Source organism: Vigna unguiculata, chromosome 3, assembly GCF_037176805.1.
Source record: "Vigna unguiculata cultivar grain cowpea cultivar isolate G323 ecotype 2 chromosome 3, ASM3717680v1, whole genome shotgun sequence".
NCBI lineage: Eukaryota > Viridiplantae > Streptophyta > Magnoliopsida > Fabales > Fabaceae > Vigna > Vigna unguiculata.
In genome coordinates this window covers 10,305,227-10,332,582 of record NC_140794.1, presented here as the reverse complement: position 1 = coordinate 10,332,582, position 27,356 = coordinate 10,305,227, and the positions used below count along the sequence as shown (strand labels likewise).

General features: G+C 29.2%; 3 protein-coding genes across 3 annotated transcripts; all 3 read right to left on the bottom strand.

Moving 5' to 3' along the window:
- Positions 1 to 13,003: 13,003 nt before the first annotated feature.
- Positions 13,004 to 14,620, bottom strand: LOC114178974 (berberine bridge enzyme-like 4). The gene has a single exon (XM_028065142.2). It carries the CDS (start codon positions 14,618 to 14,620, stop codon positions 13,031 to 13,033), a length of 1,590 nt encoding a protein of 529 aa, XP_027920943.1. The 3' UTR covers positions 13,004 to 13,030.
- A 3,204-nt stretch (positions 14,621 to 17,824) lies between these two features.
- Positions 17,825 to 19,228, bottom strand: FBS2 (F-box family protein). Its single transcript, XM_028060203.2, has 4 exons — positions 19,042 to 19,228; positions 18,680 to 18,892; positions 18,486 to 18,560; positions 17,825 to 18,391 (listed from the first exon to the last, which is right to left on the bottom strand). The coding sequence occupies exons 2-4, from the start codon at positions 18,845 to 18,847 to the stop codon at positions 18,194 to 18,196; spliced, it is 441 nt and encodes a 146-aa protein (XP_027916004.1). The 5' UTR covers positions 18,848 to 18,892; positions 19,042 to 19,228; the 3' UTR covers positions 17,825 to 18,193.
- Positions 19,229 to 21,853: 2,625 nt separating this feature from the next.
- Positions 21,854 to 26,146, bottom strand: LOC114176325 (Transducin/WD40 repeat-like superfamily protein). Its single transcript, XM_028061336.2, has 14 exons — positions 25,882 to 26,146; positions 25,739 to 25,801; positions 25,604 to 25,647; positions 25,426 to 25,506; positions 25,266 to 25,339; positions 24,815 to 24,897; positions 24,065 to 24,171; positions 23,779 to 23,921; positions 23,654 to 23,701; positions 23,481 to 23,533; positions 22,797 to 22,881; positions 22,638 to 22,704; positions 22,422 to 22,532; positions 21,854 to 22,167 (listed from the first exon to the last, which is right to left on the bottom strand). Exons 1-14 carry the CDS (start codon positions 26,058 to 26,060, stop codon positions 22,058 to 22,060), a joined length of 1,248 nt encoding a protein of 415 aa, XP_027917137.1. The 5' UTR covers positions 26,061 to 26,146; the 3' UTR covers positions 21,854 to 22,057.
- Positions 26,147 to 27,356: the final 1,210 nt, after the last annotated feature.

The following is a 27,356-nucleotide window of genomic DNA, read 5'->3' as shown; positions in this document are numbered from 1 at the left end:
ATTGGACTCAATATATAATAATGATGTGACCTCTGTTACCAGTGTCATGTGATGATCTCAAAACTTTAACTTTAGGAAAAAATATAGAAAACTAAGAAAATGAATAAGTTTCCCTCTCAATGCAGTGCAGAGAAATATTAAATTACATTGAATGAAAAAGAGAGAAATAATAAATATACCTTATACGTTAATTTTTTCTATCTTAAATTTTTTAATTTATTAAATATGTTTTAAGTAAGTCAAAATTATAATTAATTTTTATGTGAGATTTTGATATATTTTTTGTTCCTAAACTTCATAAAATTAATTATGACATAAATAAATCATGTCAAACTCATCTCATATCAGTATTTGAATTGTTTACATTGTTTGACATTTTCTACTTATTTTTAATTAGAAGTGTATCAAAGTTTCGAAAAAAACAAATTTCAATTTCATGTAAAAATTAAAAGACTAAAAACATATATAATCCTTTATACTTTTCTTTTAATCATTTATATTGTGTCTGAATTGGAGAGTGATTTTGAGAGTGAATAGATGAATTTGAGAGAATAAAAGAGTACTGTGTTGTTATTTTGATTAAGGTATAATATATTTGAAATGAAAGTTTATTATATGATTTGGTGATGATTACGATGAATTAAAAAAAATTATTAGGTAAAAATAAGTAATTACCATTTTATCCTTGTAATTACTATTTTATCTTGATTACAAATGTGATCTAAATTTAAATTAAATACTGAGAATTATACGAAATTAAAATGAAAATTCATATTTTGAATAAAAAATAGTTAAAATTGGAAAGATAAAATTAAAATTAGTTGGAAATTATAGAAAAGAAATTAAATACATTTTTTTAAATAGTAATTTGTATATTAATAATAGAACTATTGTTAACATTATACTCATAATAAATTTTAATTAGTTGAGTTATTATAAAATGATGCATGCAGAAATATGTTGTCCTGGAAACAACTTTAATTTAAAAATAAAGTGGGCTACTTTCGTCTTTGTGCTATGCATGAATAGTACATGCTCAAATCTATGCTTTCTATGCGCAGATAAGCGTAACATGCAGAAACAAACACAACTTTAGTGTGGGAATACTTCAATAACCTAATCTTTTCAAAATAATAAATGCCCCAGAACAACTTTTTGTAAGAATTTAAATTATGAACATTATTTAAAAAGATAATATTTAAATTACAGAATTTCAGATCTCAAATTAAAAAAAAAAGTAAAATTTTAAAAATTTTCATATTTATTTTTTTAATACATGTTTCTTCTAGAATTTGGATTATATGATGAACTTTGTTGTGTTCTCGTGTTATGTTTTGAAAATGCAAGTGAGAACACTAATTTTGATAGTTTAAAATATATTAACAACTTTTTTTAATATACTTAGTGTGTTATGAACATTCAATATGTGGTTAATACCAAAAATCCAACAACAAAAAGTCTAGACCATATTCTTTTATAGATCTATTTCTAATTTAAATACTGCAACGTGACATTTAAATATCTTAGCTCAATTTCGATCAAGACCACATCAATTAATCTAAGTTTGAAACATTATTAGCGTAACATCATTCTTATGAGTAATGTCAACAAATGTCCTTTTCAAGTTAAATTTGATTGTGTTATTCTTTTGATGATATAAGTTACTATTACGTTATTAGTTAAGTATCTTTAGTTTTTTTTTTTTTTAAATAATGATTTTCATTTAATCATAAATAACATCATTTTTATGAGTAATGTCAACAAATGTCTTTTTCAAGTCAAAGTTGATTGTGTTATTCTTTTGATGATATAAGTTACTATTACGGTAGTAGTTATTTATATATAAGGTTAAAAAAGGAATTTAAAGAAGTTCTACGTACAATGCGGATCTTCACCAAAATTTTTGGGAGAACGAAAATAATATACTTAAAATTTATATATTTAATATTATTATGACTAATTCAATAAAAATAATACATAATCTAGTATATCTATAATTATCAAAGAAATTACACATATTAAAAGGAATGTTTATCGTTTTTTTATATTTTTGAGCTCATGTAACTGAATCATAATTAAAATTTTCATTTTTTGATGTAAATAACCATATTATCTGCAAAATATTTATCTTCCATTCTATTATTGTGCATTTGATTCAAAAAGTATTCACAAGCTTTCATCTCATTGCTATGCGATGAGCAACCATATTATCATGTTTTCATCTTCATTGACAATTTATTTATCAATTTTAAAAAATAAATTTATTCTTTTGTTTTTCATTAATATACCTATTTAAAAAAGAATTTTAAGATTAAAAAATAATTTATCATAATCTAATCAAAAGTTAAGAAACATAATTACTATAAAAACTATGATAATCAAGTTATAATTAAAACCCGATTATGAAAAATCACATAGTACATTGCTTCTTCTTCTATATTAATAAAAAATAAATATACAAAAAGATCATGAGATAAAAAATAGTGCTAAATGTTAAACAAATATTTCACTATCAAATGAAACAAGAGAAAGTTATATTTTTTTATTTATTTAAGAATGGAAGGGAACATATGAAAAAATTAGGACAAAAATGATGAGTTTCTGTTTAACTTTTTTTAATAACAAAAAAAAAGCATGAGAAATAAATACAACATATGAGAAACTCAAAAGACAATCGAAGAGAAAATAAAAAATATCTTAATAATTTGATTTTTTATATATTTGATTTTATGTTTTATTATTTATTATTATACTTCATAAAATAAATAAAAATATACATAATTTAATTTTCATTAATTTTTAATATAATATTATTTAATTTAAAAAGATATATACCATTTAAAAAATTAAAAATTTATATAATTTAAAAAAAAATTAAAATATAAATAATGTAAAAAAAATCAAAATATTTGGGGAGGGGACCCGTACCCCCGCCTGTCCCTTCATCCACCCCTGTATACGTGTAACAAACATATACATAAATTAATTTTAATTCATGAAAAGAGAATTGTCGTTAGTTTCTTACTCTTTTTTTCTTTTTTCTTCTTTTTTGTCTTAAAGTACATATGAGTTTGCCTAGACATATGTAACCATTCATATAATAACCAAAATTATTATTTAAAAAATTCATAACCGTAATAATAATAGTTTAATATATAGTTTAATTATATATATAAATTACTTTTATAGAAAATAAATATTTTTATTTATACATACCTAATATGATTTTTTTCAAAAGAAAACTAATATGCTAAGCATGATGAATAATAGGTATATTATTTAGTATATGTAGTCACATCAAAGTTATAGAGATACGTACTAACAAGAAATTAAAGGTGTTAAGGGTGATATATATTTTATTATTTAATGGAGTTAGAGCCTTATTTTTCCTGACTTAAAGGCATTTATTTAGTGTTATATTTATCGTTTATTCTTTCTAAAATAATTAATATATCATCAGTCAAATTTACAGATCAATAAAATTAAATAAAATATTTATTAATATAATGTGTGACTAAATTATAAATGATCAAATTAAAATATAATAAATCCTATAAACTTAAAATCTATTTTATGTAATATTTTTTATGTTACAATTTTATTTTAATATATTTAATTACATAAGTCAAAGAGGGACTACAATAATTCATTCTAATTTGAAAAGTCCGTGATTCAACATTTAATATTCCATTAAGTCTACTTTAATTGGACCTGAGCAAATCAATGTTTATTTTAATTGTATAATGATAAATACTTACATGAAAATTCAAATAAGATTTAATTATACATTTAATGCTTGTATTTGAGTCCATTTTATTTATTTAAATATACAATTATTTAAATCATATAATTTAATATTTTAAAATTTAAAAGTGATATTTTTATTAAGTATAATTTATTTAATAAATTTTCATCAAATGTAGAAAATTAGTTAATAAGTTAAATGGAGCTTATAATAATTAATGCTGATATGAAAATTCAAATTCATTCCAAATTAACGAGTTAAATATAAATTACATATATTCAAAACTTTTAAACATACATTAAAATTGCACTTAAATCCCAAATGTATATATAGTAGAATTATTTAAAATATCATTAATTGTAATTTATCTGTTCAAACCATTAACATTTGTAACCATTTTTAAAGAATTTAATATCAAATATTTAAATTAAGGAAAGCTGAAATCAATTTAATATGAACGTTTCCTTGTAGACAAAACTGAAATATGTAATTTGGAGTGTTATGAGTTTATAGTCGTACATGTCTTCATATAATTGATATAATTGGTTGATTTTGCTATTATTTATAGGGATGACAAATAAATTTGTTTATGTGGATATTACTCGAACTCGTTTCTATTTTAACGAAAATTCTCATATTGATTGGGTATGGATATGAGTATGGGTATATGGATATGGGGAATTTTGACTTTTTCAATTGGGTATGGAGATGGGTATGAAGATGTATATATCTGCCCCATCCCCATACCGGTCATAATATTCGTCCCTGCCATATTCCCGCCCCTGTTTAAATTATTAAAATATTCATGGTTAATGTAGTAACCTTATATATATATATATATATATATATATATATATATATATATATATATATATATATATATATATATACTAAACACTTTCTATTATTTATTTCTTTTAATTGTTTATTTTGTCATGAAATTCATTCGTATTTCTAATATATTTTTTATCTTATCATAACATTTATGCAATTATGTTCAAATAATGTATGCCATTAAATATTTTTGATGTCTCACATTTGAATATTTCTATTCTTTTTTAATACTTTTATTTATAGTATATTTTCCTTTCACATAAAATTGTTTAACACTATCAACTTAAGTGTCTAATAGCATAAATATTTCATTTGCCAGATAATATAAAAAACTTATCTTATTTACTTTATTATTATTAGTTTTTGTTTCATTTGAAGAACTTTTTTGTTTCACTAAAACAATTTTCGTTATTTTTCAACCATTGACTATGTTGATATTTGAAAAGTTTGCTTAGATCTCTGAGGTATTTTTTCATCTTATCGTATCCTTAATTTTCATTTGTTTTCCTTTGTGCGATTTCATTCAATAGTCTCTCAAATTGTTTCTAAGACACACATTTGATATTTTTTTTAATATTTTTATTTGTTGTTTATTTTTATCATGTAGAATACTATTTTGATATATTTTATGTAATTATTTTTTATTTCCTACTCATTATCAATCATAGTATAATTTTGTCACTATAATTGTATAAATAAATTTTATTTACTATAATATACAAATTTAATGTAATTTCCATGAATTTTTTTATCACTACCATATTGAAGTTCAAAAAATACAAAATTTATGTTATAATTTTATTAATATTAGTTTAATATTTGTTCTTTGTGTGATTTTCATCAGGTGGTGTATTATAACTTCTATTAGTGTATAAGAAAGAGATTCATTATAATTTAAAAAAGTGGAATAAACAAACATTTTAAATATACTTTAATGTGAATATTCATTTTCCTTTTATATATTTTTTAAATATTTTTTAATTTTATCAACTAGCTTCCATTAATGTTTGCAAATTTAATAAATGTTTTGGTTCTCATGAAATTTTAGTTGGTATTCTAATTTGAAATGTATACCGTTATAATTTTTTTCTAAATATTTTAATATTTGATATTAATCATGGAAATGCATGAATATCTCCATTGTGATTCTTTCTCATTTTACATATTGTTGTCATTTGTGCTTCATGTATGTAGAACAAAGTCATTGTAATTGATTTTTTTTTTTTGTATTTCAAGTTTTACTTTTAAGCCAAAACCAATTATTTAAAAAAATAATTATGTAAGGTGTTATAAGATTGAGCGTAAATTTATTTTGGATATTATAAAACTTGACATAAAATGTCTCTTTTGTGATAGTGATCACATGCTGAAGTTAGAGGGAGTGAATCAAAACACTAAGGACATACTATAAACTCACCCTAATCAATATAGTCAAGGTTGTATACATGAGATGCTAAAATGGGTCAAGTGTTAATCTCTTATAAAGATTGCCTAATATGAGTGTTCTGGAAGACATGTTGGAGATTTCACATTAGGAATGACAATGGGGCGGGGCGGATACAGATATTATAATCCTATCTCTATCTCCATAACAAAAATTTATCCCCATCCTCATCCTCAAACTCAACGTGTATACAATTTTTGACCCATTCTCATTCCCACCGGATAACGAGTATATTCTTATACTCATACCCATTTTTGTACTGTTCCAAATATCAATTAAATATTTTTTATAAAAATTTTTAAAAATCACACCAAAGAAATCATGATACTATTAAAATATTCAATATTAAAATAACATACTTTTTTTTCTTTTCATGATGTCAAATATTAAGAAAAATATTATAGTAGTATAAATATCAAATTAAAGTATCAAATAACAACTAGAAAAAATTCAAATAATTATATAAAAACTAAACAATTACACATTACTAAAGTTTTATAATAACCAAAATATTTATTAATTTTACAAATGATCAGTGATTTCATTTGCATTCGATCCACCTACACATAGAAAAAAAAAATGAAAAATTAGATCTGATATAATAATTAAAATTGAAAATTTTAATTACTAGAATATAATTAGGGATGTCAAAAAAATCTGTACCCGCAGGTATCCACGGATAAAACCCGCAACGGGTAGGAAACGGATATTAAAAATGGATACTCGCTACCCGTGGGTACGGGTATTTTTGATACCCGCATGTTAACGGGTCTTCATTCAGTAATGGTGATCGAATTCTTACCCCATATTGGAGTAGATTACTTCCAGATATTGTGGAGGCATTGATGTGTCTCCAAGACTGGTTATGGACCAACATAGAAGGTAATGAAATTAACACCACTTTTACTTAGATATTTTAATCAAGTGATTGTTAGAAATTTTTAATGAACTTCTTATGTTTTTAGGCTAGATTAAAATTGGACAACATGAAACTTTATACAATGTTGCAAGATGTGGACATTGATGAAGTTAGTAATTTCCTTAATATTTCATTCAAAAATAAACTACAATATAAATTGTTTGTGATTTTTTATTTGTTTGTTTTTCAAGAATCAATCAGAGAAGATGGACTTGTTGATCCAAGCACTAAATATGGTTAAATATTTATTTTTTAAAATATTTTTGTAAATACCCGTGGATACCCGTGGACACCCACAAATATGAAAAAAATAGGCGGATACTCGCACAACGGATACCCGACGGATATGGATACGGGTACGGGGCAAATATTTATCCAACGGGTAGGGTACGAGGGAGCTACTACCTGTACCCTACCCGCCTCGTTGACATCCCTAAATATAATGTACTTTCTTCATCATATTCATTTTCACTCATGAGGACATATTTTTCTTTTAATTTTTTAACACCTACCAACACCAAATATAGAATATTAAATGAGAATTCGTAAAAAAATACTAACAATAAATATTAATAAATTTGAGTAACTTATCTAGATGGGACACATCAAAGCCTCTATGGTAATATGATGAAGTCGACTATGGTGAGAAGTTAATATCTGACAACTAGTACTAACAGCATATTAAGAAGCTACAGTTGATATTGGAATAGCTAAAATATCCCTTGCAATTGCTTGAAGGGTTGGAAACTTTAACCCGTTTGTTTTCCACCATGATAGGATATCAAATTATTGTGTAATTGACAAATTATCTTCTTCCAAGTAATAATCCAAATTTTGTTTACATAACTGTAGTTCTAGATTTTTTTCTTTTATGCCATAAACTCTAAAAATTCATTGGCATCATCATTAACAAAAGAAGGGCTACAAATTAAGAGTCAAACATTCTCATGAATATATATATATATATATATATATATATATATATATATATATATATATATATATTATAAGGATTAAAGATAATCAAAAGTGCGACCTAAAAATTATTTGATAAAATAAAATTTAGGAACACCTATTTGAACATAACCACGTACAAAAGAAAATATTGTGCAATAAAGAGAAAAAATTTCCTTAAAGATTAAATATTGAAAAACGATTCGGGCAATTGAGAGAGTAAAAAAAAGTGTATAATCAAAGATTGAGAGAATAAGAAATAAGTTATGTTTATATATATATATATATATATATATATATAAGATTACTTAATAAATTACAAATATTTTAGTAATTTAAACGGAGATGAGTATTTGGGCGGGGATATGTACATCCCCATACCTAATTAAAAAAGTCGAAAATCTTTCATTTTCAGTTAATGCTGTGATTTCCAGTCAAAACGAGGACGAGTTCAAATAATATTCATGGGGTGAGTTTATTTGTCATCTTTATCTCACATCAATTAGAGATAAAAAAAATTTACAATATATATAAGTGAGTGCAAAACTCTCCTTACAAGTTGATTTTATAAGGTTGAATTAGGCTTTGCACTCGCGTGTATACTATAAATTTACCTTTAATCGATGTGGGATCTCCAACACATCTCCCTCAAGGTGAGTCATATATATCTTGAATATGAAACTAGACATTAATAGGTGGACAATAACAAGTGACATGATAGACCAAACAAATAACAATCCTAAAAAAAATTGTTTTTAACTTAGGTTATTTACCGAAGGTTAATATAGCCCCAATAATGGATTTAAGTAACATAGGTTTTTAGAGGTTTTTAGTTCCTCTATTAAGTCCCAAAAGGTTTATTTTTCCTTGTTTTCCCTCCCTCTATTTTTCTAAACCCTTAGTTTAACACAGTAACTCCCACTGCACTTCAACCCCATTGCACTACATTGCACCGCACGGACCTCCATCACACCTGCACTGCATTGTTGGAACTACACTACTCCTCTACACCTGCACCAAACTGTTACACCCTGCACTACGTTATTGCTTATGAACTTCATCTTAAGCCAGGTCATCACGGAGGCCAGAATTTGATTTGGTTTGCTTTAAAGGTTAGGTTTTCTTCTCCATTTCATTTGGATATCTTTCATCTAGATTGATTCTTCTCTGTAAAATTTGTTGCGTTAGTGATTGTAATAGTTTTTGAGTGGAAGGAAACTATCATATACAAAATTGAGACATTAATTCCTTTGGTAAGGAATACATAGGTAACTAATGTTAGAAATCTTAGAAACAAATTTACAAATTAATTATAATTTTTTATTCATAATAGAGATTATTTTAGAAATCAACAATTTTTAATTTATAAATTAATATCTAAACTAGTCACTATAATAACTAATATTTTTTGTCTCTGAAATTAATTACTATTTAGGCATTTTTTTGTAATGCATGAAATTGGTTTCATGATATTTTTTCTCAAACAAAAATAGAACAAAAATCCAAACCCTATTTTCACTCAACCAAAATATTTTTTGCTCAAGTGAAAATAAATTTGCAGCTCAACCTTTATCCTTTGTCAAATTTTCACTTGAATGGAAACATTTTTTCTCAAACTTTTTTTTCTTTTTTTTTCTCTTCTAGTATCTATAATGGATTGAATGTGAATGTGAATGTTTATTATAAATATGAAATGAATATTAATTTGTATATTTGATTGGTTTATTTGTTTTTTCAGCAAAGAATTAATTAAAATTAAAAGAACACTTAAGAGGGTGCTCAAACCCTTATACAAAAAGCTAACTTGTATACATTGATACACTAGCTTGACATTATAGCACTAATTAAACACAAATCTGCCAAAAACAGAAAGTGGCAGTGTAAACCTGCTTGAAATCCACAAAACAGAGGTGGAAATCGGTACATATAAATCCCTGACTTTTAATTCTGACTTGTTTCTTCACACCAGCCCAAAATCATATATTCTTTATTGCAATCCAAGCTCCTTTATGCAGCCTCCATATTCATAAGAATGCACATATATGCACTTTATTACATTAGTGGCTAAAATAGCATAACAATTACCAGGAATAAAGTACTTTTATCTTTGTTGTTCTACCTGCATTCAAAATTTGTTGCACCTCCCTCTAAATATTCCACGGCATTTCCCTTTTCCTTTATCCAATTGTTTTAATAAGTTCATCAATTGATAGGCATAGAATGAGTCTTTCATATAATCCCCCAATTGAACTTCACCCATCTGGTTCTTTTTAGCTTTGCAAACCATGGTTCCTTCCTCTACAGTTCCTGCATTTGTTCACCTGGCACACTTGAACATACAACAATTATCATATCAAAGAGATTTTAAACAGGTATACGGGGATAAGCACCAATCACTATATGAGAATTTTACACTCGAAATTTTGTGTTTCATCCATACCCAGGCCATGACCTGGCCAATAGCAAAAACCTCAGTAGGATCTACTTTACTTTGTTTGAAGGTTATCCCATTTCTATGTTTCCAGATCTCCCCTATAATTGCTAGCCACATTCCCCGCCATACAATATTTTGCCTATTATTCAAGTTAAGAAGACAGAAGTGTTGAAAGTTGTTTGTTGCCTTAATGTGTGATACTGTGCTTAAACCCAACCACTTATAAAACATATTCCACACCTTTTGAGCTACTCTACATGAAAAAAATAGGTGTTTTACAATCTCCTCACTTTCTAGACATAACTCACAAAAACTATGCTGTAATTCGCTATTAATTTGGCCTTTATTGGAAGCTTATCTAAAAACATCCTCCAACCTAGTATTTGTGCCTTCGAGGTAACCCTTGTTTTCCACAATGTTTCAAACAATTTATTATCTCCCCCTTCAAAAGTTCCTTGCAACTTGTTATAGGCAGATCTAACCGTGAAAACACCTTCACCATCTTCCTTCCACTTCCAAATATCTGAGTTCCCCTTGGCTAGGCTTCGGCCATTTAATAGTTGAAGAAGTTGTTCCTCCATAGTTGTCTCCCACACATGTCTCTGCCTCCTCCAAGTTGGATCCCAAACCCAAATATATGCTTCCCAATGCCCAACCTCCTCTATAGCTTTTCCTTTGCATTATGATATCAAGTACAACCTAGGGAACCTACAACAAAGTGGTTCTTCCCCTATCCACTTGTCCTCCCAAAATTTTACTATTTTCCCATCTCCTACAACCCATTCTATGCAATTATCAAACTATTTTCCACTCTCAATATTCCCACACACCTTGTGTAAGTCTTTCCACCACCTTGAAGCAGTTCTAGATGTATTAGATTCATTGAGCATCCTCCATGATCCGTATTTTGAATCTAGAATATGTTTCCATACACCTTGATCTTCCATTCCCAATCTCCACTTCCATTTGGCTAGAAGCGTTGTATTAAAGTTATCTATGTCTCTTATTAAGCCCCCAGCCTCCCTTAGCCTACAAATACTTCCCCAACTTATCCATGCTATTTTCTTAGCTTCATATCCCCATCCCCAAAGGAAGTTCCTTTGTAATCTAACAAGGTCCTTGATCACACTTCTTGGTATTTTGAAGAAGGATAAATAGTATAGGGGAAGAGTAGAGATTACTGATTTTATGAGGCAAACCTGTCCAACCATTGATATTAGCTTGCCTTTCCAACTAGTCAGCCTACTTCTAACTTTATCAACCATAAGTTGATTGGTTTATGATTTTGCTTAAATGAGTAATGTTGTATGAAAAAGTCATTGAGAATGATAAGACTTGTATGAATTTTGGACCATAATTCTAGGATGACATATGAACCATTGTTTAATTTCGACATTAAGTATTGACACATATGTTGTAATAAAGATTTTCTAGTTTTATTGATCGTTTAAGTCATATAAATTGAAATACCAAATGGTGATAAGTTGAAGGAGGAGTTTTTGCACGGTGTAATATATGTAGATGTGAGACTTGGATTATAATGAAGTTAACTTGATCCATTACTTTTTAGATTGCATACTAATATAAGTCTTAGATAAGATATGATGTTAATATCTAATAGGACATATTTTAATATGATTTTTTTTTTTAAATGTAAGTTAATACTTCATTTGTTGACTATATCCTTGATGTGGTCTATATAGTTGTTATATATCAATATTTGAATGAATTAAATTATTAAGGTCTGATAATTGAAATTTATACTTTTATATACAATTTTTTTAAGTCAAAAGTTTGCTTCAATAACTTATTCTTCAGGTTATATATATATATATATATATATATATATATATATATATATATATATATATATATATATATATATATATATATATATATATATATATATAAAAAGAGGATTTTATATTTTTATTCATATTTTAAAATATCAATTTTATTCTTTGAAATATAATTATTTATTAAATTTTTGAAAATTGACCGTTATTTTTACAAACTTTTTTATAAAATTGTCTATCTCTGTTCTTCTCTTTTTTTTCTATCAACCGTTATTCTCTCATCTTTTCTAATATATTTCACTTTATTTTTAATAGATGTAATTTTATTTTATATATTAACTTAATAATATAATATCACCTACTAATATAATATCAGGTATAAAAAAATGCATATACACAAACGCGACAGCAACTCTGTGTACGTTAGTGTGTATATATATATATATATATATATATATATATATATATATATATATATATATTAAAATATTGAGAATGTTAGTAATATTAGTTAAAATTTAAATTTAAATACTCATAAATGAAAATAATAAATCATCATATACAATATTTAAAGTATAATGAATAATCAAAGAACCTTAATCCATTATATAATATAGTTATTAGGTTATTTTTATTAAGCATGAACAAAATAATAAATTAAACATGCATTATTATGAAAAGTACACTTAACCGAACTTGAATTTATGGAGATTAATATTTCAGGCATCATTTTATACTTTGACATTAACATATTCACAGACAAAATCATTCGATAACTACAATGCTGTAATTAAAATAACATTCTAGTACTTGTTCTTCACGCACAACTCATTCTCGTGTATTTTTCTTTATAAAAAGTTGGTCACTTGGTACCTGGGTTATGAACTAGTGTTGGGTGTTCAAGTTACAAATTTCCGAAAAGAGGAGGAATACTCTGCTCATGTCTAAAGAAGTTATGGGGATCAACCCTAGATTTCACTCTCACTAATCTCTTAAAATTGTTCTTGAAATATTTGCTCCCAAAACTTTGAGCAATGTCCACATTTGTTACATTACTCGGATGATTGACACCTATATCAAGGTCCCTGTAATTGAGAAATGCCTCTCTGGGCGAGTGTGAAACAAATGGACTCATAAATTCATAGAAAGACTTTGAAATATTCAAGTAATGATTTTTTGCTTCAACCCCATCTTCCCCCCAAGATGTTAAGTACTCGATCAAGAACAAGTTCCCTGCTCTGTGAGGGAATGGAGTTTCTGATGCTGAAATCTCATGCATCTTCCCTCCATAAGGGTTCCATTCCATTCTCACACTCTCACTTTTAATCATAAATTCCCACATCGATTTCAGACCACTTTTTGGAACAGGCCTTTTCACATAGTCTGACATGGTTTTGAAACTTTGTGAAAGAGGCTCTTTTGGCACATCAAGCAAAGCCTCAATTGGGGTCCCTATTGGGTAATTATACCAATAAAGGGTGGAATTGATCCATGGCATTTCAATGCACTCACTCTTCTTCAACTCCAATTCTGGGAAACTCTCATTCAACAAACTCAACATTTCATCACTTTTTCCCAAGAATAAACCAATAAAAGTGACCTCTATAGTCTTACCCTTTTGAGAACTGTGCACCACATCATGCATCACTCTTATGAAAATATCTTCATGCAATTTTGTGGCAATCAATTGCCACTTGTAAACAAGATCCCTTGCACCATCTTCCAAGGTTTTTCTCACTTTGAAAACAGTCACTTTTGGGGTCACAGAAACCAACTTGATCTTCCATGAAAGAACAACACCAAAACTACCACCACCACCTCCTCTTATAGCCCAAAACTGATCCTCCCCCATTGTTTTTCTGTCAAGTATATTACCATTCACATCAACCATTTTTGCATCAATGATATTATCCACAGAAAGACCATATTTTCTCATGAGATTTCCATAGCCCCCACCAGAAAAGTGGCCACCAGCACCCACTGTAGGGCACACCCCAGCAGGGAAAGCATGAACACCACTTTTCTCAGCAATGTGATAGTAAAGCTGACCAAGTGTTGAACCAGCTTGAACCCATGCTGTTCCTTCTGCAATGTCCACATCAACTGATCCCAAAGGAAACATGTCAAGAACAACAAAGGGCACGTCTGATACATATGAAAGGCCTTCACAGTCATGGCCACCACTTCGGATCCTTATCTCAAGTCCGTTACTTTTTGCGCATACAACAGTGCCTTGCACGTGAGATTCATCCAGAGCAGTCACAATGGCCAGAGGTTTTGGTGCTGTTGGTGCAGAAAATCTGTGATTGTGTGTGTGCATGTGCAAGATAGAGAAGAATGAGGGGTGGTTTGGAGTGTAAATGGCCTTCGATATTGAAGGGCTAGATTGGTTTGAAAGACAATGGAGAAAAGTTTCAAAGGGTGAATCTGAAGTTGCAGAAAACAGAAAGCTTAAAGCTGAGAAGAGAAACAAAAATGGTGTAATGCTTCTCATCGTGTTGTTTGTGATTGGCACTGGAAAATACATTTGAATTTGTCAATGTTATATAGTACACATGTCTTACGGGATAAATATATTTTATATTTTTAAGTAAAAATTGATTTTTTTTTAATTTTGATCAATTTAATCGTGTTTGAAACGTAAAATAAATTTAATAAAATTTGGTTAAAATAAATAAAGTCACATATTTCTAAACATTTAAAGAATAAATTAGTTCAAAATTTAAAAAAGAAAACAAATTTTAATTTTCACTAAAAAAACATATTTAATCTAAACTTTTTCATTTACATATAATTTGACTAACTTTTATATTTGATAAAATGGATCTAAGTATAAATTTTAAATTAAATCTTCAATTATTTTTATGGAATAAAATTTAATCAGTCAATTATTTAATTTTATATTTTGATTATTAAGAATAGTTTAAGTGTGAGTCAAAGTTTCACATTAAATATAATAGACAAAGTTAAACAAAATATAAAAATAAAAATTCATAACACTTTTGTTTTAAGGCTTTGGTTAAAAGTAATATCAAATGTATTATATGTATAATACCAATGTTATATATACATAATATAATCTTTCATCGAATACAATCATATATGAAAAAACATAAGACATAAGTGATATTACAGTCGATTACCATCACTAATTAACTGGACCTGTATCCATGCACAAATTTTAAATATTTTCAAAAAGGGAATTAAGATGATTTCATACTATAAAAATTAGTCAAAGTAAAATTTAAGAATTCTTTTGTAAGATATAAATTATTAATATTTATTTTCTTATTCGCACGCATGGGAGAATATGGAATCTTACATATATGAAGTATTTTTCAATCTAATTACCTTAATGGTTATAATAATATGAACAGGCCACTTTTACCGTATTTATATTTATCTATTTAAACATATAATATTTTAGGATTTTTCTTTTACAATTGAAACTTTACCTAATAGTAGCAAGATATATAAATTTTCTTATTCTTGCCTGTGTTTATTGTATACCCCTCATAGATTGTTTTGGATGAAATTAAATGCAATTAATGGAACCATGATTTCCAAAATCTCAAAAACAACTTTCAACTTTACCATTGTTTTCTTCTTTCTTTCCCATGGTTTCGATCGAAAACCTCCTCCAATCCCCATTTTGATGAAAGAAATTGTTATTTATTGGCCACTAGAGCCTGCAGTAAAAAACAAGAAATAAAGTATAATGAATAGTTACAAAATAAAGTGATCAAAGCAATGTTCAGAATATTTTCTATTATATATTCTAAGAATAGTCAAAATGCTTGTCCTACCATTCATTTTCTTGCTTAGAACCATCCGAATTATTAATTTACTAAATATTCTATATTATTAAGCATAAAATGTATAGCTAAAATTATTCTATAAAACTGTTTTTAGATGAGTGTTGCCTTCTTCTTTTTTCAACACTATTGAATTTGTTTTTTACCTGCACAAATTTAATTTAAAATATTAATATATAAATAAAAGTTACCTGATGAAATTATTTATTACATCTAAATAAGAAAATTTAAAAAGTTAAAAACTATGTGAGATCATTTATTTGTAACACGTTGTAAAATGGTAAAAAAATAGTGTTGGATAAACACATTTATTTATTTATTTCTTGAATAGAGTATTTTAAACAAATTTGACATAAATAGTAATATTGGCAATAGTCAGCAACAGTATACCCTCATTTTAATGTGGTTTTTTTTTTCTTTTTCACTGCATGCATGTTTCATTAGTTTCCTTTTGGTAAAACAAACAAAAAAAACATTTCTTAAATAAAAATCACTTTTAAATTTAATGTGTATATTGATGTCTAATTTAAAGATGTGTGTCAGTTTGGACAAGTATCATTTCCAAATTATAAGAACTAATGATGTTAATATCAGTCGAATTTGAAAAACTTAAAGATGGAATTAATTTTTGTGATACTAAAGAGACTACATTAAAAAATTCAAATAAAAGAGAAAAAAAATGATTTATCTTATTTATTTATTTGATATTGTTTTATTTTCCAATTAATTCAATGTTAAGAATTTGACCTTATTTTAATAGTGTCAATAATCATAATATATCATTACTGTTGTTTTCTTGTTCTTGTTTGATTTAATTTTATTGTCTAGTTTTCATGTTGAGAATTTGACCTCCATTGAAATACTTTGATTTCGTTATATCAAAAGTTACAAATTTGACCATTTTTTATCATTGCTATTTGACCTTCAATTTCTATCATTATTATTATTATCTATTTTATTTTGTTTTATTTTCCAATTTCATGTTAAGAATTTGATCATTCTGTCTTAGTTGGTCGAACATTATTGAACGATCAAACTTAAATTCTTCATAACGTAAATCGACAATTATTATAATCACTATTTGCTAATAAAATTAGCAGATGACTAAATGTGATTATTTAGCAGAGTACAAATAAAACACTTGAATAAATGTGAAGCCTCAACCCTATGCATCATCCAGTATAGAATCTCTTTATTGTTTCGAATCTTTTGTTTACATGGAACATTAATAACTGTTGGATTTTAACCATTTTGACTCCTCTTCAACTGTGAAAGGTGTCAAGAAAACCTGCTACTATTTTGCAGAAATATTGAATTCACCCCAAAAACTAAACTGAGAGCAACATGTTCTTAAACTGAATATAATTCATGTAGAAGTTTCTCCTAGCAAACTTAACCACTAAGTTATCATTTTGCCTAGACAATGGGAAGCTACGATCGTGAAATAGTTAATTTATAACTTTCTGACATCATTTGGGGGTAAACAGAAGAAGTCTCAGTTTCTATTTTCAGGGTCAAACGAAGGAAATCCATTGTTATGAGTTGAAAATCAGAAAAATATTACACAGATTGTTCAGGTTCTGTATTTGACTTAAAGATCAAAGTATTTAATTGTTTCTGATACCAAGGACACCTTAGTTGTGTGGCTTTTAGAGCAAAAGTGTTCAAACCACAAGTATCTCAAACGAAATTCCCTCTAATTTTGGTGGACCATGATGGATGTTGATATGTCTAATTGCTTCCCCCACTTTATGATATAACTAGTGGATATTACTAATAACCATTGCTCTGCTAAAAAGAGAAATATACCCCACATTTCTACACAATTTGTGAATATTTATTATATTAAAGACAGTCAAAGCAGAACGAATAAAAGAGCAAACTTGATCAAATCATAAAAGTAGAAGCTTTACTCATTCTTATGTCCAAACAACTTGTGAGGACAGTTACATTTATCATACAGAAGGACATGGGATTTCCCTCCAAACAATGACTAGAATTTCTAGCACTTTCTACTAGCCTGTGCATGTACATAAAGATTGCAAACAAGCCAAAACAATCTTCAATGAAGGATTTGAAGATATGACTTGTATAAAGATTAATCAGATAGTAAGTTCTTCTAAGTATCTATCAAGTCACTCTGAATCTACTTACTAATATACACACGTAGCAGTACCAATCTATTCACAAAACTATCAGAATCAAGAGAATCTATCTGGCCTGTAATCAGTTGCTACTTCTCCTTGGCCCATTCACTGATCTTCTTCTTCGTTAGGTGAAGTAAACAATGCCATTGTTATGCTACTCAGATTCTTAGCAATAAGCTTTGACTTTGGTTTCCTCAATGGAGCATTAGGAGCTTCAATTTCCTCTCCAAAGGGTATAGAAATAGCAAAAGTTTTCTTCTTAGGAGTTCTGTACTCAAAATTCGTCTGCCTAGCAATCTCAGTCTGTAAAAGCAAAACCCAGAAATTCACAAATTAGAACAAAAAAATAGAACTTGAAACAGAACTGAACAACATTGAATATTACTCAAAAACTTACAGCTTCTCTGACAGTTTTTGAGACACGAGCAAGTTGCTCCAAATCCTCATGATCCACACCACACAACACCTTCACCTACAATTAGTCCAGAAAAGAACAGAAAAACCCATGTTTCAGAACAATCATTGCAGAATCAGACATGAAAAATTAGGAACGAAAAAAAAAAAGACAAAACTGAAATTTGCAACACTCACCAGAATCTCAAGAGGAAGGGCCTCAAGCGGAGACCTTTCAGAATCGAAGGTGATTTTCTCGCTGCGCGTTCTCTTCAACGGAGACAAAACTTCCACATTATGCACTAACACAACCCTCTTCCTTCCAAGGGCAGTTGTATAACTATAGCCCTCAAACCCTAATGCCATATTCAAATTAACCAAAACTTCACAGATACAACCTTTTCTTCTAATCTGTAAAACCCAAACAAACAAACCATTAGTTTTTCGGAGAATACGCAAATAGTTCGACATTTAAAAAAAAATAATAATCTTATGGAAAACTGAAAAGGATACCAGAACAGAAAACGAAGAAGATAATAGAAAAGTGAGACACAACTCACCAAGTGTTACAAGAGAGTTTCTATTTGCAGTTGTGATGCTAAACAGGTAAACCAAACACTGAAATTGAACTTGGTGATCAAACTCAACTAGAAGCTGTTTAAGAATCTGGGAACAAATGCGGTGTTAATGAAGTGCTTTATATATAAAGCTAAAAAAGAAGAGGTTTTTTCTAGTTATTAAATATTTATTTAGCAGTGAATACCGCGTGAGAAAATTACGCGAAACTTCGAGGGAAGTGTCAGGGGTTACTTTTCTCTCTCTAAACATGGCGGGCGGTTAAAATACAAGGAGAGGGAGAGAAAAAACTAGCCGTTGGAGAAAGAACACGTGGCAACGTGACAGAGGATAGGGAGAGAAGTGGGCGGTGACGTGGTGCTTGGTCGGCTTTGTCGGTAGCTTCTGGAGAAGTTCCGTGTACGTAAGTAAACGCGTGGTATGGTAGACCGTCGCTGCAGTGGATCACAGCCTGTGCAACACACGCTTGTGATGGCTTAATCGACGGTGAAAAGTGGTTAACCGAACTGGAATGGGACCCACTGAATGAAACAACCTTTGTGCTTCGACGGAGTTTATTAGGTGGCTGGCTGCTGTTGCTGCTTGGTTGTTGGAGGGCCTCTTTGGTCTTTTCCTCCTTTGGAGTTTTCCTCAACCATGGTCTGTGTTGAGTCAAAACCGGAGTTGGTTAATTCGGCAAATAAAAACAACGCAACACGTTTGTTGTAAACACGAGGGCTGTTTTGGTCTTTTCATCTTTTGCTGTTTTCTCAACCATGGTCCTTGTTTGGTCAAAACCATAGTTAATGAATCTGGTATATTAAAAACACAGCATGTTTGTTTTTCCTTTACAATAATGATTGGCGAAGTGTCCAAAAGTTTAGGCAAGTATTTCTCCTAATCACATTTTTCACAAAAGTTTAGAGATTTATCTTCAATATTTTCACATTATTATTTTTCACTAGTGCGTTTTAAGGAGTCTATGTCAACGAACCATGTGTCAAACAACGTATGCATCACATCTTTCATTTTTTGTCTTTTTTGTTTTATATTTTACTACTTCGAGTTTTGATTTATTTTTCTTATTTCTACCCTTTTCCTCTATGATAAGCATGTTTAAAAATTGTGGCTTGAAAATAAACCTATAACAAAAACATAATATTATGAGTTTAAGAAATGAACGATTAGACGTGGAGACTGGACTACACTTTCCAGTTATTTATAATTAGAGGGCCCATGTTTCAGAAGAACATTTCAAGCTCAACAATGTAGTTCAAAAACATAAAAAACAATAGATAAATCCTATTTAACAGTAATTGCAATATTCTAGAATCAACTATGACTTGGTAGAGTTAGAACGACTGGCCACGATACTCTTTTCTCCGGATTCCGGTGACCTCAGAAACTGGAAAGACCGAGAATATGCGTGAATTCTTCAACATAAAATATTACCGTAAATAAAAGCCTAGTTGCCGGATTGAGTTACTTTTGCCCCTTCTTATACGACAGTACACAATAAGCGATAAAATGGTGCATTTTTTTTTTCCCAAATTACTAAAATTACAAAAATAACAAAGTCGTGTTAGTTTGATTTGGTATAGTGAACGTTAAAAAAGTCTGTTAATTTAGTATAATTTTTATTTGATTTATTTTTTTTAATAATTTCATTGAAATCTTATATTGATACATAATTTCGTAGTCTGAATTGGATTGAAGTCGTATGAATGATACAATTTCAATTGTTTATATAGTTTATTTTTTATAAATCATTAAAAATATTTAAAATTTATTTTTTGTCTTTTTTCTTTTTTTTTATAACTTGTTTTGATATATAATTAGTATTTTTTCCAGAATCATTGATTTTGAGATAAAAATTTTGAGAAAGAAAAACTACAAAAACTTATAACTTACAAAGAACTCAAACTAAGATGTTTCATATTTGAAAATTATTCAAAAATTGATAACAAACACGCTAACAAATCATTTTAAGTTTCCAAATTTCAAAAAATACATTATTTATTACTATTTTTTTCTCTTTTTCTACATTTTAGTCTTAGTTGATAATATTTATGCTTGTTGAAAAATTCTAAACAATTTCATAATGTATCCTTATATTAACTAAAAATTTATCAAACATTTACATTTTAAATATTTCATACTTTTATTATAAAATTCTTGATTTTCTTTTTTTTTTAATTTGTATTAAAATATTTCATAATTAAAATTGTGTCATTCTTGCAACTTAAGTTTATATCACAATAAAATAAAGTCAATACATAAATACAACTTCAATTAAAATCTAAAAAAAAATTACAATAAATTGAAGAGTTAACATGCAAACACAACTTTACTTTATTAAGTCAACAGTCGTGTCACACAACTTATTCACAATAAAGTCACCGGCATGACTTGTCAATATTCATAAATATTTTTTAAAATCTACCCATTTCAATAATTTTGAAAAGAGAAATTGCAGCATTTTGGTGCTTTTACGGAATCAACATCGCTAAAAAGTACAACCATTATCTAGATATTAACAGGTGAAAGTGAGTCTGTAAGAAAAACTAGTCATACTTTCAGGTCCATGTTCGTCGAGACACGAAAATCAGTGTTCCTTTGGCCAATTCCACCGGTGTTTCTCTTTTGTTGTATATAATAATCGAAGATTACTTCAAATCCCAAGCATAAAAGACCGCTTTTTACGTGACCTAAAGAAAGAACGATTCTCAAAAAAGGAAGAAAAGTATTGCCGGCCAGAATACGGGCTGAAACTTCACTAGCAAGTAAAAGACAGTAGCAAATACCTCACCAACTAAATAACAACCAAACAAGTCCAAATCCTTGCTAGAATTAGAAATTTACAATTTTACACGTATAAGACATATATGCAAAATTTCGCTCAGTTTTTTGGTCAAACAAGGAACAGTTAAACAGTGAACCGTCATGATCATTGGCAACAACTTACAAAACAAACTAGTGTTACCAGATCGGTACAAGGTGGCCGCAAAGCATTAACGAATTTCAGTCCAAGTTACCACTTTCAGACTGATCGTTGAAACTGCCATTGCTTTTCATGTCAATCTCCATTGAATCACAACAGAAAGTCCATACTGAGACGCAATTTTCACGACCTATATATCACGATTGAAGTTATCAATGGAGAAAAGTAAAGTTAGCGAAATTACCTTTAGTAGCACAAAATATATAATGATTTTTCATAATTTCATCAAATTATAGCTCATAGATAATATAAAATTAGGTTACTTCCGTGAAACCATGCCAAAATAATAAAACCTGATCAATGATGAAATAAAAGAAATAGAAAACCCTTTGGTAAGGGGAGGGGGGAGCGGGAGTCTGCATGTCTATAATATTATAACAATACCACTTAAGCGCAATTCTTCATTGCCGTCGTCTGGAATTACGAATCTCCGATGGCCCGAGGATGATACAGCATGGGGTAGAAATGGATGGAATGAGAAACCATTAACCGTGTCTGCACAGCAAACAGTAAAAAATAAAGCTTAAAGCAGTTAAAAATTGATATACACAAATAAGACGGAGAAAAAAATACAAGCATCAACATACAGAACTTGACTACCTAAAGCAGCCTCGAAACTTGACACCCACTGCCCAGTTTGAAGATTATATATGTGTACTAAACCATCCTGAAACCAAAAAAAAAAATAATCATTTAAAAACAAACTTAATATTGATTGACGATAATTGATGTTGCAAGATAATAGGAATGTCAAGATACCTGACCCCCTGTACCAAGATGCTGTCCAGAAGGGTCAATATCGAACAGTATCCGCTGATTGGTGTTTTCTGATGATCTGTATAACCTAGTAACAAGGTGCAAAGATGCATCCATTCAACTCCCAACATTTGTACTTATAGAATAAATAGTAAAAGTGTCTTTATGATAAAAAAAAAAAAATTGATAAAACAGAGATAATATGATTGGAATCAGTCAAGCTTTCATAACAATGGAAATACACAAAAACACATAATAGCAAACAGCAACCTAACCATACAAAAAAAGAGGATCTTTGGATTAAGTATGTAGTAGTGCACGCATCAGCAGTTAGTAAGGGATATAGGAATTTAGCTTTGGAATTTACTGGTTCTACTATAATATCCAAAATGGAAAGTCTGAAAAATTCAATTAGGAACTCAAATTCTTTATTTTGAGGGCAAATTGTAGTATACAATTATGTATTTTCTTTATTCTCTTGAACAACAGCTTGCATCAGTTTTGCTCATCATAAAGTACGCTTCCACTTAAATGCATGTAAGGATTATCTTGTTTGAACAAGAGCTTTTGCAGTTTCCTAACTTCGGAAAAAATATTTTCTATAATTTAAGTTTTCCCAAACATCATATATAAACTTTTCTTCAATTCATAGATAAACCACAGTCAAGGGAAGAGATAGAATAGTACTTGTAAACACAATCAACCGACTTGCGCACATCCCAGCAGAGTATATAAGGGTCCTTCAAGAAACAATGAATGTAAGAAACTGAACTTCAAGTAACAATATGCTGGGTAACAAGAATATGACTCGTAGTCCAGTCCAAACTCTAGAACTATAAAAGAAAATGTGCAAATCTCACCTTCCGACCTCCAGTGTATAAATAATTTCCATCTTTGGAAAACTGGGCCTGAAGAAGAGGAAAATTTAGGAATTCTTCTCAATGTTATAACGTGAATAAATTATTTACAGGAAACCCTAACTTACATGAGTAATTCCACCTTCTTGACCATGCAAAAGGTACAAGAGTTCCATGTTGTCCTCCCTATAAATAGCAGCAGTTTGATTGTAAGAACCCAAAGCTAGCATCCCAGAATGAAATGGAGAAAAAGCCATTGCAGATATAATACCTGCATTCATATAAACTGAATTATGTGCATCTCTTTGTACCATAGAATTTTCCCAGACATTTCATTCATAGATGTTATTGCTGCTGTCACCCCAACCTTCCCAGCAAAAAAGAAAAAACTTCAGCAGCCCTGATGAAAATTACCTGTTTGGCCTTCTTTTTTATCTTTTACTGTTGAATACAATTCAAAATCCCTACCCGGTCGATGTAAATCAAATATCCTAATACATTTGTTGTATCCAGCAAATATCCTACAAGACAACCAAAGAGTTTAAATAACTTTCACAAATACACATTCATCGCTTGAAATAAAGTAAACCAAAAATCATACCGTATTTTGAAAACCACCTCCTAAGCACTAGATATCTTATAAATTTTAATAGTGTGCAACTCACTTAGGTCAGGTAAAGTTATTTGTCGATAGCATATGAACATAAAACCCAAGGGATGCCTGTATATTCAAATGTCCTGGTAAATATGTTTTAGTGATTATAAATATAATGAAATTTGCCTTTCATCCTCCAAGATACTTTTTTTATTTGGGTCTGGTCCCCATAAAGTTTATGTTCCCTATCCCCACATGTCACCTTACAATGGGCATTGAGGTAACATTGCTACATCATCACTAAATGGCAACAGTCTGGCACATACAATTTTTCAAATTTATTAGAACTAAAACCAACAAAAAAAGAATTGGAAGACGGCAAACAAGTTTAGCCATATTTGCAAGGATTAAAAACATATGTAAGCCTAAATGTCCTAGAGAAAGTTTATGAAAGTTTGATGAGGAAAAACTATTAGACCTGTGAGCATGAAATATGAGTTATTATCATAGAAGCATTGTGTTGTGCATCTACAATTTGCAAATTGTTGGTCCTTAATCAAATAGCTTACTTAGTCCCTGCTGGATTAAAAGCAATTGAAAAAGCAGCTGTAATTTCATCCATTGCATCATATGCCCGATACGTGCAACGCAACTGCAATTTTCACCAAAAGCAATGGTCAAAAACCACAATAGCAACACAAAAACCATAATGTACCTTCAAAGCTGCCAACAATGTTAATTCTTAGCAGTAACATTTGAGATTTTAAAAAGCGTTCCACGCCTGTGATTCTATTTGCAACATCAATGTTTATGGTATCCTCAATTTCATGCAATACAACTGTTATCGTGACGACTTTTTAAAACCTTGGTAACATTATTAACACTTCAAGTGCTACATTTACCGTCCCCCTTAATATTATTCCATTTCATTTTAACTTTCATAGTTTCGCAAATAATTCAATGGCACTAGGACGACAAACAGTTTAAGCACAAAACTGAAATGAGAAACAATGAAAATACCTGGCCAGAGGTAGCATCCCATAAATGAATCGGATGGTCTCGAGTAGTAGTCGCAAAAACATTGGTCACCAGATCTGCAAATATCCAATATCATATACCAATAGACACCACACCATCACTATCAGTTACTAAAACGCAAAGAAAACAAAACATTTCTTACCAGAGAAAGACATGTAAGGATACCAACAGAAATCGTGTATGGACTCTCCTTCATGCATGACTACGTCTGCAGCAAAGGAATCTGTAGACAACAACAACAACAACATACAATGAACACTCGAACTTCATATAGCAGTTAATCGCGTTCACTTGTTTACATATTCGAAAGGCGCGATTACCGTCGTCGGAAGCAGCAACGGAAGCGTCGCTTTCAGTTCCCGGTCTGCCAGGGAAAAGCGAAGTGAATTAGTTGTACATAATCACAAGATTAGATATAGTGAGATCGGAATGGAGGTTGCGAAGAGGAGACTTACGGCGCGAAGAGGCGGAGAGTGTTGTCCTCGGAAGAGGTGAGGAAGCAGGAACCGTCAGGTGACCTAAGACAGAAGCAGAACTCAAATTAGGAATTGAGAAAGGTAGTAGAAGATAAAGGAGAGTGAGTGATGGTGTAGCGTACCATTTAACGGCCTTGTGGAAATTGTTAGGGTTGGAGGGAGTGATGAACTGACGGTGGAAATGGTAGGTTCTGTGAGGAGAGACATCGAAGCGAAGAGCGGGGAAGGAGTAATCTTCGTTGGTGTTGGTGTTGGCGTTTGCTACATTGGATTCGGATTGGAGCTCCTCTTCTTCTCCCATCGCCACTGCACAACCACGGTGTTTCTGCTGCCGCCGGATTTGCAGGAAGCTTTAACTATAAGCGCCAAAACAAAACTCACTCACTTACACTTCCATTTATTTATTTTTTAATTAAAAGGTTATATAAGAAATAGAAAATGATACTTTAACAAAAAAACATTTAATTGACAAAGTACCAAATTAGACAAAAAAATATAATTTTATTACTTTATTTTGATTAAAAAATATATATATTTTTTATCAAATAAAAAAATCTTTTTCAAAACATAATTTTTCATAAAAAATATATTTGTCAATATCTTATACCTAATAAAGAATTAAAAAAAACATTTGTAATTAAATTTCATGATGAGAACAAGGAATTTGAGGTCATTAATGATTTCACTGTTGTTTTTACACTAATTTATTAATTTAAATATATTTTTTTTTTATAAATGGATGTTTATTTCCTTTATCATTTATATTACATTGATATTAATAGAAACTCTATATAAGTAGTTCAAATTAGAGTAAAAATATTCGATATGTATTATAATATATGAAACTTTAATAAAAGACTTTTAGGTTATACACGTTAATGATTGGACAAATTGAAAAATAGAATGCAACTGATTTTGGAATCAAGATGGATAAAAGATTAGTTAAGAACAATATAAAGAAGTTGAAAAAGGAAAAGGACACTGCAACATTATACTGGTTTAGATCATAAATGGTCTTGCATCCAATATCATTTATTCAACCTTAAAATAATTGGATTTCATTGTCTTCAAAAGCTTTTACAAGCACTCACATAAGCAACCTACAACCTCAAAACAACAAGCAAAAATTATATCAACTCTTGAACACATCTAAAAAGATATTACACGATATATATTGGAACACTCCAGCAAATTTATAACAAGGAAAGAGTATACTAAATTTCAAGTTATAGGCAACCCATAAGATTGATACAATTAACACAACACAACCTTTTTAATTCTCAAAAAATTAACTCAAATGATCTCAAAAATAATTTATATTTCTCGATAGTATTAGTTATGTAAAATAGTGTGACAAAGACTCTATTTATAAAACCAATAATTGATTTAAAGAAATTTCAAAACTATTTAATCAATTATTTCAAGCATTTAATTTATTATTTTTGTGAAAAATTGAAAAACAATTGCAGCACTTTCTATTTTAATTGATCACAAGTTCACAACAAGTGTTAATCAATTATCTGAACTTTGTATTTCATTTAGAGATAGAAGTTAATTTATTATACAAGATTTACAAGACTTCTATTTTAATTGATTA

Excerpts from the sequence above, each read along its gene's own strand:
- LOC114176325 (XM_028061336.2), bottom strand. The coding sequence starts at position 26,060 with ATGGGAGAAGAAGAGGAGCTCCAATCCGAATCCAATGTAGCAAACGCC. Across the intron at positions 24,898-25,265 it reads GGGATGCTACCTCTGGCCAG|TTGCGTTGCACGTATCGGGC; the intron begins GTATTTTCATTG and ends TGAAAATTGCAG. Across the intron at positions 22,705-22,796 it reads ATCTTGGTACAGGGGGTCAG|GATGGTTTAGTACACATATA; the intron begins GTATCTTGACAT and ends TTTTGGTTTCAG.
- FBS2 (XM_028060203.2), bottom strand. The coding sequence starts at position 18,847 with ATGGCATTAGGGTTTGAGGGCTATAGTTATACAACTGCCCTTGGAAGG. Across the intron at positions 18,561-18,679 it reads CCCTTCCTCTTGAGATTCTG|GTGAAGGTGTTGTGTGGTGT; the intron begins GTGAGTGTTGCA and ends GACTAATTGTAG. Across the intron at positions 18,392-18,485 it reads CAAAAACTGTCAGAGAAGCT|ACTGAGATTGCTAGGCAGAC; the intron begins GTAAGTTTTTGA and ends TTGCTTTTACAG.
- LOC114178974 (XM_028065142.2), bottom strand. The coding sequence starts at position 14,620 with ATGAGAAGCATTACACCATTTTTGTTTCTCTTCTCAGCTTTAAGCTTT.